The 18,557-nt window shown below is 39.0% G+C and overlaps 3 protein-coding genes across 4 annotated transcripts in view; 2 read left to right on the forward strand and 1 right to left on the reverse strand.

Annotated features, from left to right (window-relative positions):
- Window positions 1–1,734: 1,734 nt before the first annotated feature.
- Window positions 1,735–6,818, forward strand: lyve1b (lymphatic vessel endothelial hyaluronic receptor 1b). The gene is made up of 7 exons (XM_073472879.1): window positions 1,735–1,777; window positions 1,854–1,889; window positions 2,426–2,588; window positions 3,772–3,911; window positions 4,069–4,470; window positions 5,988–6,066; window positions 6,437–6,818. The coding sequence occupies exons 3-7, from the start codon at window positions 2,458–2,460 to the stop codon at window positions 6,624–6,626; spliced, it is 942 nt and encodes a 313-aa protein (XP_073328980.1). The 5' UTR covers window positions 1,735–1,777; window positions 1,854–1,889; window positions 2,426–2,457; the 3' UTR covers window positions 6,627–6,818.
- A 276-nt stretch (window positions 6,819–7,094) lies between these two features.
- Window positions 7,095–13,976, forward strand: rlig1 (RNA 5'-phosphate and 3'-OH ligase 1). Of its 2 annotated transcripts, XM_073471797.1 has the most exons (7): window positions 7,095–7,282; window positions 9,975–10,092; window positions 10,693–10,788; window positions 10,893–11,009; window positions 11,960–12,157; window positions 12,720–12,889; window positions 13,168–13,976. In XM_073471797.1, the coding sequence occupies exons 1-7, from the start codon at window positions 7,193–7,195 to the stop codon at window positions 13,351–13,353; spliced, it is 975 nt and encodes a 324-aa protein (XP_073327898.1). In that variant the 5' UTR covers window positions 7,095–7,192; the 3' UTR covers window positions 13,354–13,976. The 2 variants fall into 2 exon arrangements, with proteins under 2 accessions (XP_073327898.1, XP_073327899.1); XM_073471798.1 differs by lacking the exon at window positions 7,095–7,282 and having other exon boundaries at window positions 9,977–10,092; window positions 10,698–10,788.
- A 338-nt stretch (window positions 13,977–14,314) lies between these two features.
- The window catches only part of cep290 (centrosomal protein 290), a 35,372-nt gene continuing 31,129 nt past the window's right edge, over window positions 14,315–18,557 (reverse strand). Inside the window, exons 49-51 of the mRNA XM_073471796.1 lie at window positions 16,146–16,219; window positions 15,202–15,296; window positions 14,315–14,868 (exon numbers count right to left, since the gene is read on the reverse strand). Coding sequence (XP_073327897.1) covers window positions 14,624–14,868; window positions 15,202–15,296; window positions 16,146–16,219 — 414 coding nt within the window. The 3' untranslated portion in view covers window positions 14,315–14,623. The remainder of the gene's footprint in view (window positions 14,869–15,201; window positions 15,297–16,145; window positions 16,220–18,557) is intronic.

Raw genomic sequence — 18,557 nt, forward strand, 5'->3', positions numbered from 1 at the left:
TAGTGGTGCAAATTACCTGTTATTTAACTGAATTACAATTAATCAGATTCCCACAAAACCAGACAGTAAACATGGGGGCCTTGGAATTGCAAACTTTGCCTGGCTGATACTCTAGACTTGCTCGTCCTACCTGGTCAGTGAGCTGAATGAGTCAGAACACATCTGATTTCACTGTGCGTAACTTTAGCTAAGCGTGACAGATTGTTTGCACTCTTCACTGTAATTTAGATTCTCAGATGTCTGCTACACAGGAAGGGACACATGAAGAATAACTCATTGAATGTATTTAAGCATCAATTCAATCAATTTTGCTCATCTTGACCTAAAGTGCAATTTTTGAAACACAAAATGCGCACTGTTCCTTTATCTGTATTGCTCTGGTGTCCTGAAAACGCCCGTCCCTCTGTAACGGCTCAGAAAAAGAACTTGATGTTGTTTTATAACCTTGTTACCTCATGACTGTCATTATTTTAAAAGACGATAAATGTCATTTTGAACTGAACTTGAAATGTTTCCACCACAGAAAGGCCTCAGCTTGAATATGGTTAAATGGATTTCAGTAAACTCTGTATCTATGATTGGTATTGACAGGGCTTTTACACGGTATTATAATTCACTTTCTAGAATTCCTAAAATTTGGGGTTTTTCAAAATAGTTTGTTCTTAGCTGAGACCTGTCTGAGGTGTAATAGACCCCAAATATAAGTAACACCACATTGTAAGACAGCGTACTGTTTACTGCTGGGTTGCATTATCCCTTTGTTAAACATAATGATTGGTGTTTGTTGAAGCATAGCATGACATTAGAGCTGCTACAATAATTAACAATGGATTAGTCAGTTGAAAGAATAATAATAATTGCAAACTATAAAGATGACTGTTCTGTTCATTTTTCAAAAATTTGCTGGTTATGGTCATAAATGAAGAGTCTTAAATGGATGTGCCCCAGTACTGTCAGGGTTAGAGGTTTGATCCCCCACTGTGCCGCCCACTGAGCATGCTAACATGTCAAAAACAGGGTGCCATCTAGTACACTTTGTTCCTGGTTGGATCTTTGATGTGTATCATGGGAAACACTGTTATTCATCTGTGTTCACTTGAAGCAAAAGAAAGACAGAACATTCTTCCTGCAGGCCAGAGAGCAATGTGGTGGAACAGAAATATACAGAAAAATAACACAGTTTAACAGAGAACGGGAAAGCTAGAAATCAATATAGAGTAAAAGTGAATAAAATGAGAGACAGAGAAAGAGAAGAGGGACAATGCGGAGGAAGTTCCCTTTTCCGACCAGCCTGTCAGAGCGAACATACCTCTGAAGATAGATGTTGGCAAAGCAGAAAACCTCCAAATCACTGAAACCCCCTAAAAACAAATTTAAAAAAACGTTATTGCTTCATCCATATCTGGTTGAGAACACACCAGTGTGAGGAGCAGAAAGCAACCAGCAGATGATCTCTTCTTATTCATTTATCTCAGAGCACCAGTTAGAGCTCCTGTCATCCGGCTTTAATACTTCCTGGAAATCCTCAATTAGCTTTTATTTTGGAATACTTAAGTGTTGAATAAGCTGTTTATGACACAGATCTGTGATTTTTACAACGTTTGGAGAGTTAATGTCAAGTTCTCTCTCCTGTGGATGTCTGTGTGTGTTATCTCATAAAGGGGCGTCAAGCAGATTTGACCCCCACTTCCTGTTTCCTCATCCCCTCCACATCACGTTTTGTTCTGAGGCTCTTTCCCATTGCGTTTGCTTTATTTGGTTCTTCACCTTCAACCGTGTCAGTTATATTAATTTAGTATAAAACATGGCTAGATTTTCTTTTTTGAATCAATTCTTACTCTTGTCTTTTGCAGCCTTTTTTCCGGCCTCCAACTCCACTCTGATTAAAGGTACGTTGTTTTTTTTCTCATGTGGGTGGAGCACCACCTTTAGACAAAATACTTAATGCATTTTATTATGAATGTAAAACATTTACTTTTGTTTGTTTTTTTGTAGATCTTGCATGCATGACCTTTTATTTTCAGGACACTCTTGGGTGCTTTTCATGTGACCGTCAAAAGTTAATTCTGTGGTCACAGTTAAATAAAAGTATCAAGAATGCGTGAAAAATAATCATGAGTTAACTGTGGAAAATGTCAATTATCATGGTTTGTTTTGGTTGTTGTTGTCCCACAGTGCCAGAGGTTAATTTCTGGCCTGTGTTTTAGTATATTTAGTACTGTAAGTTCAATTGACCAAACTAATCAAATCATACAGCTTAAGGACAACAACCCTGTCATGAGATGAAACACTTTATATTGGCAGATAATATGATTAGCTTCATATTTATATATTTACAATGTTGCCGGTAGCGATAGAACTCTTGAAAAGCTCACAGTACGACTGAAAACGTTTAAAATGTGTGTATTGTATTGTGTGTCAGCAGTGCCTCAGAGTCACAGAGCGGCTGGAGTCTTCATGCTTATCGAAGGAGGAAAATACACCTTCAACTTCACTGCTGCCAGAGCTGCCTGCCTATTTCTGAACGTCACCATAGCGACCACAGCCCAGATGGACCGAGCGGTACAGCAAGGACTTGAGACGTGCAAGTAGGCTCAAAGCATGTGGTGACTGTTCTGGTGTGGTAGGCAGCCTGTTAATGTGTTGGCTGAAGATTCTTGCTCATAGCTTTTTAATGGTTAAAATATTCCAGCACTCAATTATTCTTACTGAACTTATTTTACAAATGTTATTGAACCATAAGCACCACATCATACAGGCCTAGAAATACCAGCTGATGCCTCATTCAGAAAAAAGAAACAAAAACAGAAAAGAAAAAGAGACATTAGTCAGTTATATCAGCCTTTTTGTTCCATTAGGAAGGCAATAGGTAGGATTTGCTAATTAACAACATCTGCGAGCTAGTTCAGGTATAGGCACTGATATACACATGACATTCCCCACTCTCCAGACTCATCTACCAAACGCACCCTGTCAATTTGGTGGCCTATTTAAACTGCAAGAATCTCCCATCTCTCCCTCTGCCTGCCAATGCCACCACTGCCCTGCGTCAGTATTGCTGCATGTTCTTTAAGCCCCGGCATCCACCTGTAGGCCCCGACTTGGGTTCAAGATGTTTTGCTCATCACTCTCCAACATCTCTATGTAAACATATCGGCAGGGAGTGACTAGGTCGGAGCCTAAACGCCAAACTCTAACTATGTTTTGCTGCTTTAATAAACATTTCAAACATGAGTTGTCTGACTGGACCAACATTATCAACAGAGTGTGAAGGAACAGCAATGTTGATGTTTTTCAAAGATGTCTATGTGTTACTGCAGATATCTCCTGAAGATAGACCCGGCCGATCCTGTCTGAATAACACCACTTTGGACTGGCAAGAGGCGATAGTCCGATAAGCCCTGTAGTTTGAGATGTAATGTATGTGAGCTGTTAACGTAATAAAAGAACAAAATCACCAAAAATGCTTATTGGGCTGCTGGGGAATTTTTAGCTGCAATACTGTGAGTGGCCACTGGGGAAAACTGGAAGCAAGGTATGCGATTATCCAGGTCTATTATACATTCATGTACTACATTACCCACAATGCAACGCAACTGTCAACAGTTCATGTGATGTCACTGGAGGCAATAAATCTTCTTTTCGTGCCACTCCCAAAAGCCACAAATGTTTTATGCAGCATTTCTGTGACTTTGTCTGAAGGTGCTGAAGCTGTTTTCTTTTTTATCATCAATAATTTAATTTTTCTGCACTTTCTTATTTTTCTCATAGATTTGGCTGGACAGCTGAACAAATCGCAGTTGTTCCACGACTTACACCTGATGAAAAGTGTGGAAAGGGCAAAACTGGAGTGGTGACGTGGTACGCACCTGAAGATAAAAAGTTTGGTGTCTTCTGCTTTAATGCATCAGGTACTGTGTACACTGTGTACTGTATATTCCCAATAATATAATACTCAACTTTTTTATTATAATTATCAAGATTTATATTATAATTTGTAAAATGTATTCTGAGCATCTGTTAAATGACTAAAATGTAAACCTTTTTCCTCACCACTTACAAAATCAGAGGAAATTCCAAACAGATCAACAGCCAGCCCACAAGTCTTCACGATCTCCACGCCACTGACAACACTGACAACCCTGACCCCGACCTCAACAACTGCCGCACCTCTGCTCAGATCAACGACCAAGTCTCCACCTTCAAGAGGGCCAAGAACAACACAAGCGCCTTTCAACTCAGCTTCTACCCTCCTTCTCCCGTCAACACATTCAACTAGGATTCCCTCCACTGCCACCGCTGTTAATACCTTCTCCACCCGTATTCCAAGCTCTCTCTCACACCGTGTCACCTCAAAACCCACTGTGGTCAGTTCTGCCTTTTCTACCTCTGTTCATGCCTCCAGTTTCTCTGTTTCCTCTGCGTCAGTGATGCCGACGACGGTGAGCCCTGCAAAACTTTCTCTTGGAGGTACATCCCTGTCTTCTTTCATTTTTAGATTGATAATTTTTTTTTCTAAAGAAAGAGCATGATGGAAACCTGTAAATGATCTTTATTTTATTTCTTTCTAATCACCAGTAGGGGTCAATATGAGTCATGCTTGGGGGTGTTCTCTTTTTTATGTATTTCAAAATCATAATTGATTAAAATGCAATGTAACATGTGATGTTGTACAAATTAGGTGAAATAGATGTTGGAGCTCCAGTAACCACACAGTAAATAGTCTGCTAATAAAACACTGCAGTGGCTTTGGAGGCATTATGGTTGAACCGATGGATGAGTTTGCCTTCCAGCAACCTTGTTCAGCTTGCAACCCTTGAAAAACAATTTCCACTCAGGGCATTTCTTTTTATTTTCATCACAAGTTTTTCCTATTTCACCAGCATTACAATAGGAAAATCCCCTTACCTGAACGAAATGCAACTTTAAAGCCGCATTAAGCTAAATGAGTCTTAGTGAGGTTTTAAACTATCGTGATGATTGATTAAGATAGATTGTAGCAGGTAGTGGAACTACTATGGTCAGCTTACAACTATCATGGAATCATGTGCACCATCGTGATGAAATTTTAATACCTTGTTATGAATCTTCTCTCTGCCCTGCCGACATGCCAAATTTCATGCAGACCTTTTTAGAAGATATGCCCGAAAAACCAAAAACATTCCAAAAAACACCAGAAATGACAGTGTTAGAATAAGGAGAGAAAACACAGGTGAAACAAGACATCATAACTCTGGAATCAAAAGAGCTAGAGACTTGAAATTTTCAGGCCTTGTGACGAATCTTCCCAGAATGATTGTTCACAATGGACGTTTATATGTTTAAAGTTTATGTTGCTTTATGTTGCAACTTTATGTTTCATTCAGTTTTCAATTTTACATCGTGACGACGCTGTGCCTATGGTTCGGTTAGGTTTAGGCACATAAACCAATTGGTTAGGGTTAGGAAAATATCATCTTTTGGCATAAAATACCTTTTTTGGTCGCCACAAAAATGGCTGCAGATATCCAGACTTCTCGTCAAAAATATCCAATTTTGGTCACAGCTGAAAATTGTCCAAAGATCTCTTTGAAATTATCAAGTGGTTTCACACTTACAGTTGTTAAAACGCCTTCATTAACTGTCATCACTGAGCTGGCAGCCTTCTTGCCTAAACCTTCACCCACATTCCCTCCACCCCCTGCTATGCCAGTCGGGTTATTAAAATGTAAAGTGAACGTGATATGACGTGTGTGGAACAAATGTCGATACAGCACATATGGCACGTACAAATTTACACGTATCATAGCATTTTATTCTGGCAACTGGGCTGATGTGCCATGTGCGTAGTTCATTGTGGAGGAGAAATCACAGAATTAAATCTGTGATTACACAGGATGAATTTTGTTGGATTTGAATTGGTTCATGTAATGTAATGTAATTACACAATATAAATCAAATAGAGTTTGTGGTAAAAATCATTCATCATATGTTTGTTTATTTTCCAGATGTACCAACAGCACTTATCATTCTTGGCACCGTCCTTCTGCTCCTAACAGCAGCCGGCATTGTGTGGTACTATAAACTGTGAGTCACGTTGGCGGATGTCCCGCAGTGCTTGGATAACTGTTTGAAGCATTATCCCTTGACGATATTAATTTGGAAACAGAAAGGGCTACTCTAGTTTGGTTATATCCCGGAGGAGAGAAAAAGGTTGAGACCATGAATAGCTCTGTTTTCTCTCTAGGGTGTTATTGTGTATTGGAAGAAGCTCAACCACTACCATCTTAAATTCTTGAGCGTCATGTGTTTCGTACTTTGTGCGCTTGTCACAGGAGGAAGTTTACAAAGTGGATAATTAACTTAGAGGCTCATTTATACTGGATTTAATACGCTGTCAGTGATGCATCTATACTGTGTTTCTAATGTGATTTGTTTTTCTCCTCTTTTGGAAAAGGAACATTTTCACCTTTTGGCCTCAGGGGCAGCAGAAGGACGACATAGAGACAGAGATGTGGAAGCACACCGACAGTGAGATGGACCTGCAGAGTCAGCATGAAGGAGAGGAAGAAGAAGAAGACAGGAAGTACTCCAGTGATATCACGCTGTGTGTGAATCCAGACATGAAGACTCACTCTTTTGATTAGCTCTGCGATATTTCTCTGGAGGATTTTTCTAAAACAGATTGATGAATTAAATACATTCATACATTTTTTTCATGAGACTGAAAAGCAGCATTATTCAGTTTGTACAGTATGTCCCTGTATGTTTGCATGAGCATATGATTTACCCCTTAAGATCTTGTGCGTCATTTTGAAATAAATGTTTTTTTATGGAGACTGAAGTCTGTCAGCAGCATAATTCCTTATTTTTAAGGATTCCTGTTTTATAGCTCATCTCATCAGGGGAAAAATATATATAACATAAAGGCTCTGATTTAAACACACTGCAATACGGAGAACATGGATTTTCTCTGTTAGTAAAGGTCTGTTTTATGAGAAATTCCCATCCACACAGCATGGGGGCGCCAACGAGCCGTTTCGGTGTTTATCAACCGACCAAACATAGAGACGAAGAAGAAGAAGCGCGTCACATGACCACACATGTCACTCACATCCATGCTGAAACATCACTAGCATGTCTTTTCTCTATTAAACGATAAAAAATAAACATTACCAGGTGGTTTCAGGTGGATATTATAAGATACGTGAAAATGAGACGTCTGGGCTCCGTTCAGCAGAAGATACCGTGTGTGTTTCTGACGGAGGTGAAGGAAGAACAGTCCAGAAAACGAGACTATCAGGTGAGTTGATTTATAAACAATACGAAGCTGATGCTGAAGCTGGTGCTAGCATGGACTGACAACCAGGTGGGCTTTAGCACCGAGTTGGTGGCTAAATAAAACAACAACGCGTCCTTTTTACAATACACATGACGCTAATGTTTTGATGCTAATGGCTTTAACGATGACGCATTTTTCTGTCGTCAGTACTGCAGCATGCTGTTCATCCTCCCAGCGTTGATGCTGTTAGGGAATGTTGCCTCAGATGGCAGGTGTATATGTTGATGCACTATTATGCTCATTTTCAGGTTCATAATTTTATTTTGGATTACTACCAGAATAGGTTTACATGTTTAGATACATGCTTTTGTCTGAAACGCTCTGTTTTAGCTCCTGTCTCTTTAAGGCCCACTCCCCCTTCTGAATACCCAGTCTGCTCTGATTGGTCAGCACACACACACCTGAGCCAGCATTGCTGACAACAGTAGAGTAGTTATGCTTAAACAAGGCCAGGCATAAATTATGCCAATATGTGACATGCTGATATAGTTTGATGTCACAAAGTCACGTAAGGGAATTTACAGCGATTTTGCTATTCGCTGTGTACATCCCTCCCACCCCCAACAGCAGTGACAGAAATGCGGCACTTTGTGAACTGTATCAGGCCATCAGTGAACAGCAGACAGCCCACCCAGATGGATTCACCATCTTCACTGGAGATTTTAATCATGCTGATCTTAAGACTGTCCTTCCAAAACTTCACCAGCATGTTGATTTCCCAACAAGAGGGGATAACATTTTGGACCTGGTTTTCACTACTCACAAAGGAGCATACAAGGCCTCCCCCCTCCCCCACATCGGGGGGGTCGGATCAGGTCGGGTCTGGTCTTTTAACCTGTAAAGCACTTTGTGTTGCATTTCATATGTATGAAAGGTGCTATATAAATAAATAAAGTGCCAAACCTGTGCCAAAGAAACCTGCTCCATCCTGCTTCAATGACTATCGCCCTGTGGCACTGACCCCCATCATTATGAAGTGCTTTGTCATGTCACACATCAAATCCATCCTCCCCCCCACCCTGGACCCCTTCCAGTTTGCATACCGAGCCAAACGGTCCACAGAGGATGCAATCTGCTCTGCTCTTCACCCAGCCCTCACCCACCTGGACACAAAAGACTCATATGTGAGAATGCTGTTCATTGACTTCAGTTCAGCATTTAACACCATAATCCCACAACAACTCATCTGCAAACTTGACCAGCTGGGGCTCAACACCTCCCTCTGCAACTGGCTGCTGGACTTTCTCAGTGAGAGGCCACAAGCAGTATGAGTCGGCAACAACACCTCGAGCAGCATCACACTCAGCACAGGGGCCCCCCAAGGCTGTGTGCTCAGTCCCCTACTCTTCACCCTGCTGACTCACGACTGCACACCAACCTACAGCACAAATCACATGGTGAAGTTTGCGGACGACACAACTCTGGTGGGTCTCATCACCAAGGACGATGACTACTACAGGAAGGAGGTCGACCTTCTGACCACGTGGTGCAGAGACAACAACCTCCTGCTGAACGTCTGCAAGACCAAGGAGATTGTTGTTGACTACCGGAGAGGCCACACCCAACACCCACCACTGACCATCAATGGTGCTGCTGTGGAGAGAGTGAGCAGCACCAAATTCCTGGGGGTGCACATCAGTGAGGACCTCTCCTGGACCACCAACACTGCATCACTGGCGAAGAAAGCACAGCGGCGCCTCTACTTCCTCTGCAAACTCAAGCGAGCGAGAGCTCCCCCACCCATCATGTGCACATTCTACCGGGGCACCATTGAGAGCATCCTGTCAAGCTGTATCACTGTGTGCCTGTGTGTGACTCTGAACCCTGACCTTCAGACTGACTGTCTTTTGCACTATTGAAATACACACATCATACAGAAACGTTTTTGCTGCTATCACTGACTGTCTCTTGCACTACATATCATACAGAAACTTTTTGCTGCTATTTCCTCACACATTCATAGTAGTTTCTTATATTTTATTGTCTATTTAACGTTAGTTAATGTCTTTATCTGTCGTGCACTTTAATGTTTACTTTAGTGTTAGGAAATGTCTTGTCTTTTAACTTTCAGGATCTTTTACATACACAAGAGCATATACAAAACACTGAGGGAAAGGAAAAATAACGAAAAAGCACCAAAGGTCTCCTTTAAAATACGTTAGTCTAGGGGCAAAGCTAGGATGAGACCTTCAGGAGGGCTCAGCTGAATGTAGCTGTTGTGAATGAAATGTTTTTAATTCCTGTGTGGCCACTGTTACAATCTTGACTTCACTGTCTGTCCACTTTCTCCTTCCTGCTGTCTCTCTCTGTTCTTTCTCTCCATCCTCCTCTTCCCCTCTTTGCCATGACAGTCACACACAAACACATATTATGCAGCTGTAAAATAATATATAATGAGACAACAAATAAAGCAAACAATAAGCAAATGTAACTAATCCGTGCTTTAAAAATATGTTATTGATAGGGGACTCACATCTTGTATGTATAATAAGTGGATGATTTATGTGTAAACTTAACTAACTTTGCCTTTTTAATGTATTTGACCCATATGATAACAGTGTTAATAAGAAAAGATAGGGGAATCACAATTTTAATGTAGTTCTTCAGTTGTTTCCTTCAAGCCTTTAATGTTTAAATATCTGTGTCTCTTCAGCAATTTCAGGTGGTTGCGACTGAAAATGTGAACCCTGTTGCTCTGGAGGCAAACATTAATTGTGCCCTTGCCACAGAAAAACTAGATGGCACTTGCTGTTATGTTACAGTTTGTAAAGGTGAGTATGTATCAGAATGACAACTACCATATAAGCTTGTTTGAGCGAGGCACTGGAGTTGTTTTATATGTAAAACTAGTAAAAAAAAAAAAAAAATCAAATTGCTATTATTTTGTCAGATATTAAAATTGCGATTTGATTCACAGTTAGTGGGAATGATCCTTCCTGCATCACATTTTTCATTTTCACTGGAAAAAAGAATGAAATCATGTTGATGTGACTCGTGTTGGAGTCTGTACTAAATTAACATGTTTCCTTACATGTGGAGAACAAGATTTGTAGGTCAGGGTATCTCTGCAGCACTACATTTAATTATAATGCTGTTTTTTCTCACGTTACCTTTATCAGAATATTGGAGGTTATGCAACCTTTGATAATATTTCAATTAATTGTGCAGAGCTATGTAAAACCATGTAAAAAATACAAAAAATATACTGCTTCAAGCTAGACGGATGTGAGAAATTGTTGCCATTTACGTAGCCTTACTACCATTGATATTCTTATCCAATTTCTATAAAAGAGGGACTTCTATCACCTTCATTTGTAATTTTGTCAGTTTTCTTGCAGTGGAGTGGACTGAATTTATCCTTTCTTCTGTAGGACAGCCTTACCTCTGGGCTCGACTCGACAGGAAACCCAACAAACAGGCGGAGAAGAGGTTCAAAAAGTATCAGCACTCTCACAGGAGCTGTAAAGGTAGTTAAGCATCAGCTAATAAAGTAGAAAAGTATGAGGGGAGCAGTCACTTTATTTCTACAGTGAGGCTGGACTTGTTTCATTGTTTTTGTGTTCTTTCACAGGTTTCACGTGGAACGTAGAGGAAGATTTTAAGACGGTTCCAGAGACGTGGATCCCGGCCCACGGAGTCAAACACCACAACGGCCATCCAGTGCCTGATGAGCATGGACACATTCCAGGTCCTGAAGTTTAACCATTAATCATGAAGTAAATGAATCATAAAATAATATTTGAAGGTAGAGCAGGTAGAGTAACTTCACAAAGCTTTACTGCCAATGTGATAACACAGAGCCCATCAGTTTAACTTCATGAAAGATTTAATCTGGAGTTTTTATTATGGTGCACCAGTGCAGGACATAAAAGTCCCACACAACAAGATGACAGCAGTGTTTGACGTCATAAAACACAATGAACTGACCCTGCAGGCCAGAGCAGTATAAACAGACAATGGATGACTGAATAGACGGTAATTGCATCTTTTTAACTAGAATTTGACATTTTTTACACAAGTTCTGACAAGTTCTGACTTTGCAGTGTAATCAGATTATCAACGCAGTCTCACTTCAGAGGGAGCTCATGACTGTGTGTAGCTTATGTAGAAAAATACATGGTGCAGAGGAGTATGAAGGCAAGCATCGGCAATAAAATGACATCAAATCACAGCATTAACTTATGTTGCATATACTCTCAATCATTTCTCAGACCTGGTGCACAGAGATGAAATAAAGGGAAACAATTTCCTGGATTCCATGAACGAGTGCAAGTGGCAGTATTTCCAACATAGAACATGGTGGACTACGTTTACATGCACAAAATATTCTGTTTTTTGCCCTTAGTCCGTCAGTTGCAAAATGCGATTAAAATCCCCAGTTGTGAAGCAAATTGTGTATGTGCTGTATACATGTCCAAAGAATGCTCCTAAAACTACATCACACATCAGAAAATACTACATTCGGAATAAGGCCTAATTCAGAATATCCAAATGGAATATGCTGTTTAGATGACCCGTATCAAATCCTGAATATTGTCATATTTAGAGTAATAGTGGAATATTAGCATGCATGTAAACGTAGTTATTGTGGATGATGCTGCCTGCAGAGGTAGTGATTTGTTCCTTGTGAATGTTCAGGCTGGGTCCCGGTCGAGAAGGACAACAAACAGTACTGCTGGCACTCCTCTGTGGTGGATTATGAGGTCGGGGCGTCTTTGGTTCTCAGGCCAAGTGCTGACGATGAAGGTGTGCTAGAAATTGCTGCAGTCCCACTGGCCGACCTCCTGGAACAAACACTGGAGCTCATTGGAACCAATGTCAACGGAAACCCTTATGGTAATGTGATACTGTATTTTCCTTTAATGTTCATTTTCTGGCGTGTAGATGGAAGATAGTTTTGAAGCGAATAGTTGTACATATCAACACAAACTTGTTTGTCAATTTCAAAAACTCAAGTTGTTTGTAAGGACTGCGGTGCCTTGAGGGTATTCTAGAAAAGAACTTCTCAAATTGACAAGGATCCTCTTTGAAAGTCCACCAACATCCAAAGTAATGTCCTCTGTGCCTTCAGTGTGTTCAACTTTTATGCTTTATACTGTACAGATGTTTATGTAAAAATGTATTCATTACAAAGGTGACTGATTGGGGCAGCAGTTGTATTTTAAGTGTGTGAAATGTCCCAAATCTACGGAAGCCCTGAAGAAATTGTTTTTTTCTGGTGATCTATTTTTTAAGTTTATCTTCCTTCATGTTTAATGAAGACATTTCAACCTTATCAGGACATTTTAGGGAAGTAACAGAAGCATTAAAAGGATGCTGCATACACACTGCATCATATACTAGAATATATAGTTTATTTGATACTAGTTTTATTGTTTAAGTTTTATTTTCTTAAAAGGATTGGGGAGTAAGAAGCAGCCTGTCCACTTCCTGGTGTCACACGGGAGTGTTCGAGTCAGAAACCCTCCACCTGTCACCTTCCAGCAGCTGTGCTCCTGGTTCCAGGAGAGTCCAGAGGGTCGAGTGGAGGGCATCGTCTGGCACTGCAATGATGGCACGCTCGTTAAGGTCAGAAAAGTTAACACACAGCGTCTGCAGTGTTGAATGAAAGTCCTTTTTTGAAAGATATTTCCTAAGTGATCATATTGACACTGTCGATCTCAAATGTAGAATTTACCCCCATTTGGGAGGATAATTTTGCTTAAAGATTAAATAAAACATAGAAATAGCTTTATGATTAATTACACAAGAGAGGATGTTTGATATAAAAGACACCAATCTAAAGACAGATTCCACTTTTATCATTTAGAAGGCTTTGAGATGTTCACTGGCTGTTGTGTTGTTAGGTTCATCGTCATCACCTGGGACTTAGGTGGCCCGACGGGGAGACGTGTCTCGGTGACAGGCCGGTAGTCATTCATGTTGACGGGACGGTTGACGAATACAACAACAGCAAAGACGTGTTCACATCCTTCTCCAAACTAAATGGACAGTGTTTCAGCCGACTGCAGGACATCCAGTTTGACTCGTAAACACAGGTGGAGAAGAATGTCACGTTCCTTTTCTGAGGCTTGTGCTGTGACCCATAAGGAATCATCACGTTGGTGATAGCTGCCAGGTATTTTCACCAGTAATTCCAGATGAATGCAGAGTGTATTACAGCCTGAAGACAGTTTGACATGTGCTTTGCAGAAACGTGTTAAAAAAAAAAAAAAAGTGGAAACTGACCAACTGGACATTTTTAGCACCTAAAGTTGTCAAAAATGTTCCATAAATATTCTGTAAATAGTAATTACTGTATGTTACAGTTGAAGTGTAAATAATGAGTATGTAAACATCTTTTATTTAACAGGTTTTTATGACAGTTGGATAGTACAAAAGCTGCTTTATTGAGAAATACAAAGAAGAACAATATGTAAAAACTACAGAAGCCCTCAGGGGCAAGTGTTTTTCTTCACCTGGTTTCTTGCGCACATGGGGGAAAAAAAGGAACTTTTTTAGATTAGACTATTCTAGCAAAACTTTTTTTTTCACTCGTAACTCATAATGAGTTACATGACCAAACCAAGAATTAACAATAAACAGCTGCCTATCAAGAAGCTAAAGTTCTTAACTCTTGTATTTTGTCTAAATGCAAGCAGCCTAAGTAAAAAAAATTTTTTTTAAAAAATCGGCAAAATCTGGAACTACCCAACTGTAAAGATTGGTGAAGAAAAAGTGAACAAGATACTAAATCTGAGCAGATGCGATGCGCGATACATCAGTGGCTGATTTATTATTGTTATGGTATTTTACACAGCCATATTAAGCTAATAGCGGAATGTCGTAAAAGGCTGGTAGCGGAGCCGATACATGCTTGTCTAAAAGGACACATACAGTAGTATATATAGTCTGGTATTAGTCAAATCTAAATAAATTAAGAACAACAACAAACTTGCTATAAACAGATTTACAATAAATTAAGGTTTTATTTATTCTAGGGTGGTTGAAGGCTCTCTGGATATTGGTGTATATTAGAAAAATAAACCTAATCCAAAAACATATATTGATTTTCCTCTTCATATTTATGCAGTTGTAAGTTTAATATGATTGGTTATTAGCCTCAAATTCCACTTTGGTGCCTCTCTACGGATCAGACATTCAGTGGCAACATTTAGTGCCTGACAGTTTAAAAAATAAAGTATTTATATTGAGGGTTGACACCAAGCCCCAGAGATATAAACGGAAAATAATAAAAAAATTGACACCCATAAAAGTACATTCAGGTGTAGTTTTAACAGTGTCGACGTCAGTGACCCTGAGTTAACTGATGGACACGCTGGGCAGTTCAGCTGTAACACCAAACTGAGCGCACACCTTCTTCAGCTGTTCCTCCAGCAGGATGTTCTTCTTCACCTCTAAATTGTAGTTATATTTTAAGTCTTCAATCTCGTCAAAGAATGTCGGGTCGAAGCTCTCCAGTTCTTTCTTCAGCTTTTTAACCTCAGTTTGAAGTTTTGTCTTTTCCGTTTCGGCTGCTTGCAGGAGGTTTTTGAGGTTCCCGTAGTCTAAGAATACAAAGACAAGAGAAGACATAACAGTTTACACTACATATATTAAAATGTTTTGGCTGGATAACTTCAAATGACTTCTTCATAATGTGTAATGACATTGCATGCGAGATAATAAATTATAAATCAGTATGATGTTAAAAAAAACATTGTGGCTCAGCAGTGTCAGGTTATCAGAACTAGCTTGAAGCTTTTCAAAATAACATGATAGACATCACACTTAAATATGATTATTAAAAAAACATAGGATGTTGCGAAAAATGACAGCAGCGTTACTAGACAAGCAGAAGAAATGTCACACAGCTTGTGACAGTGTGTTTAATGTCTCACCTAGTTTAGAAGATGTTTCACCGTATCGCTCACTGTACTTGTTCAGCCTTTGTTTCAGTTCTGTGTTTTCCTTCTGCAGCTCAGTGTTCAACAGTCTTAAAACGAGATGAACAACATTAAGGTTTTTGTTACATAACTGAGAAAGCATGTAAAAGAAGCATGGGAAATTACCGACATCCATGTAAGCATTTTGAAACTCTAGGTTCGCTTGCACTAATTTGATCTTGAAAAAATAAAACATTGTGTAAATTTTGTATAAAAAAATAAAATAAAGTGTTTGCTTGATAAACAGTAGCAGTAATTGTGACTCGCTTTCTACTTATACTGGCTTGGTGATAAAGCTATATTAGGTAACACATATTAACCATGAACTAGTTGCTTATTAGCATGCATATTAGTAGCATATTGGCTGTTTTTTAGCCATTATAAATCACTTACTAATGCCTTATTCTGCATGATCATATTCTGCAACTACTAGGCCATTAACTACTGTGAGAGTGTTCCCCCTTAATAACTTCCTAATCACTGCTTATTGACAGTGAGTTAGGGAGTTGTTGTAAACCACTTACAATCTTAATATTTTTGGGGCCTTACAAAGGTGGTAGTACCTCAAGAATTCTCATTCTCCTTCATAACAATTGTCTCACTCAGAATATGTTCCCATTTCTAAAGCGAGGTCTCGCTCAGCACTAATTCTGTAGTCTCCCTTCAATAGAATTGTATTATGAGGAAATAACAGCTAAAATTTAACTTGTTTTACACATTTTTAATGGTTTGCTTGATCTGAAACATAACGGTGTATGTATAAAACAGTGCATTTAACTAATTTTGATTATATTGTATCTAATTTTGATTTGCCATATTGTGATATATATGGCGATAAGAATAACCATATTTCTCAGCCTAACATGACTATATTATCACTATCACCATTAATGACAAACCTCATTGCCTGGAACTCCTTGGTGAGTCCTCCTCCAGTCTTTGCAGCGGTAGGAAATCTTTTCAACATGTCAACCTAAGAAATGAAAACCCATAATAACAATTTAGATACATTTGTTTCAAACATAAGCTGTGCAGTTATACAAGCCATATGACAGAAATGCCAGACTTTGAACTATTTTCTTTAAAAAGGAGAAGTCAAAGTCAATTTAGTAGCCAGGCCTTTAAAAACTAGGAGTTTGAAGGATGTGGTTAAAAGGCAGGGAGTGTCTAACAAAACATTACTGAGTTGTATTATGGGAAAGGTAGGATCAAGGAGCTTTGGAGCGTGACTTATAGGGAATAAAACACCCCATTTACACCCGGTAATAAAATGTGATCTGTATTCAGACACATTTTCCGGATAAGGAAAAACACATGTTGATGCAAGATGTAAATGTGTTGTGATTGGACCTGCCTGACTACATCTGGAGGTAGTCTGGCTCGTACAACACGCTGGCTTCAGTTCCAAACATAACATAGACATTTGTTCGTAACTAACAGAAAATGTAGGTTGTTATAAATTTACAGAATGAGCAAACAAGAAGCCTGAAAGAGACACACCTCTTACTGTATATACTGTTGAGGAGATGAATGATTTACAGTAAGAAATAACTGTGTTCAGTGGTGTGCGTTGCTGTGTAGCTGGCTGTTAATAAGTGTTATAATTTATCTAGTCACTGAGTAGTCTACATGTCAGTCAGTACAGCAACACACCAGGACAAACTGACACAATATTTTTCATACAAATAAAGGAATAACTTTATGTATTACATTTGCTGAATTTACAAGAGCGGACAAATAATCAAGACTTTGTTGATGATGAGTTTTACAAAAGGTTAAATAGTTTTCATTACCTCAACAACTCACAAAAACAACTATTTTTAAAGGGAGTCTGGGACTGATTTGCCACCTCAAATTACTAAGGCACAGGTCACGCTCTGGAGAACAGAGATCTGATCTCAAGGAGTACAACCAGCCGTATTAAAAATAACGGGTGAACACAGAGTCCAGATCGGATCCTATAATATCTGGATAGTGTGCCTGAATATAGATGTTCATTTATTACCAGTACCAACTGGTATTAAATGGATACCAGTAGTATCTGTAACTGCAAAGACTATCCCAATATTTGACACGTCTGAGGCCAAATCACAGTAACATGCAGTCCAGTCCCTCAAGAGCTGAGACAGCAAACCGACAGCAGTTAGCCTATAAATAAAAGGTTCTCATAACATTAACGGGATATATGCAGGAATCCTGAGGTTAAATGTAATACCTTTTAAGACCCCTTTTTAAGACTCTTTCCATACATTTTAAGACCTCATCGCCACCTCGAGTTCTAACCGGTTACATCAGCCGACACACTTTAACTTACATTTACTATATACTGATTGTAAGATAGCACAACTAAACAGTCTTAGTTTGTGGCAACTCCTTATCAATACAACATAATTCAAATAGGCGGGGTGGGGACAAAGCACAAGAGAATGAACTGAGTGACGAACCCAATGCAAGGTTTATTAGAATGAAACCATTAGAAAACAGTCTTTGACCAACAGACAAAACAATTGACAAAACTAAAAATGAAATATATTAAACTTTGGTGAGCTTCAGGACGGTCATGCCATGCTAAAAATACCCAGTGGTGGAAGAAGTATTAAAATCTTTTACTCAAGTCAAAGTAGCAATACAACAATGTAAAAGTACTCCACAACAGGTAAAAGTCCTGAATTCAAAATCCTACTTAAATAAAGGTACAGTATTATCAGCTAAAAGTATCAAAAGTAAAATTCGTTCTGTAGAAAATTGGCCCTGTGACTGATATATTATATATTATTATCAGATCATTTATTATTAGATTATTAATATTGCATCAATTCTGTTGTAGCTGTAATTACTTTATAAAGTATTAGGTAGAGTAATCCAGTGGTTCCCAACCAGGGTGCTGAGATTATTAATGAGGTAGAAAATAAGAAAAAACTGTTCTGCTATGCAAATTTGTATTATTTTTCCAGAACTTTATAAAATTTGGCTTTTAGTGAAATGTTTTTGAGTTTTACCTCTAAGAGCCTCAGATATCTATTCAAATTAAACCATATGAGGAGTTAAGAGGGGAAATGTAACAACTCATGGTCACGCAATGATTAAATTCAGGCAAACTTTACCTATTTGGATAAATATACATATTGAAAACAAGCTATAAAATGTAATACCTTGGGAGATGGCATTTAAGACTTTTTAAGGACCTTACCTATTCGCTAAATTGATTTATCAACCTTTAATACTTTTTAAGACCCAGCATACACCCTGAATAAAGAGTGAGTAGGCTAACTTACTGGCTGCTGGTATTAAATTAAGTTGTCATCCAGCCT

This window comes from Pagrus major, chromosome 8, assembly GCF_040436345.1.
Source record: "Pagrus major chromosome 8, Pma_NU_1.0".
Taxonomy (NCBI): domain Eukaryota; kingdom Metazoa; phylum Chordata; class Actinopteri; order Spariformes; family Sparidae; genus Pagrus; species Pagrus major.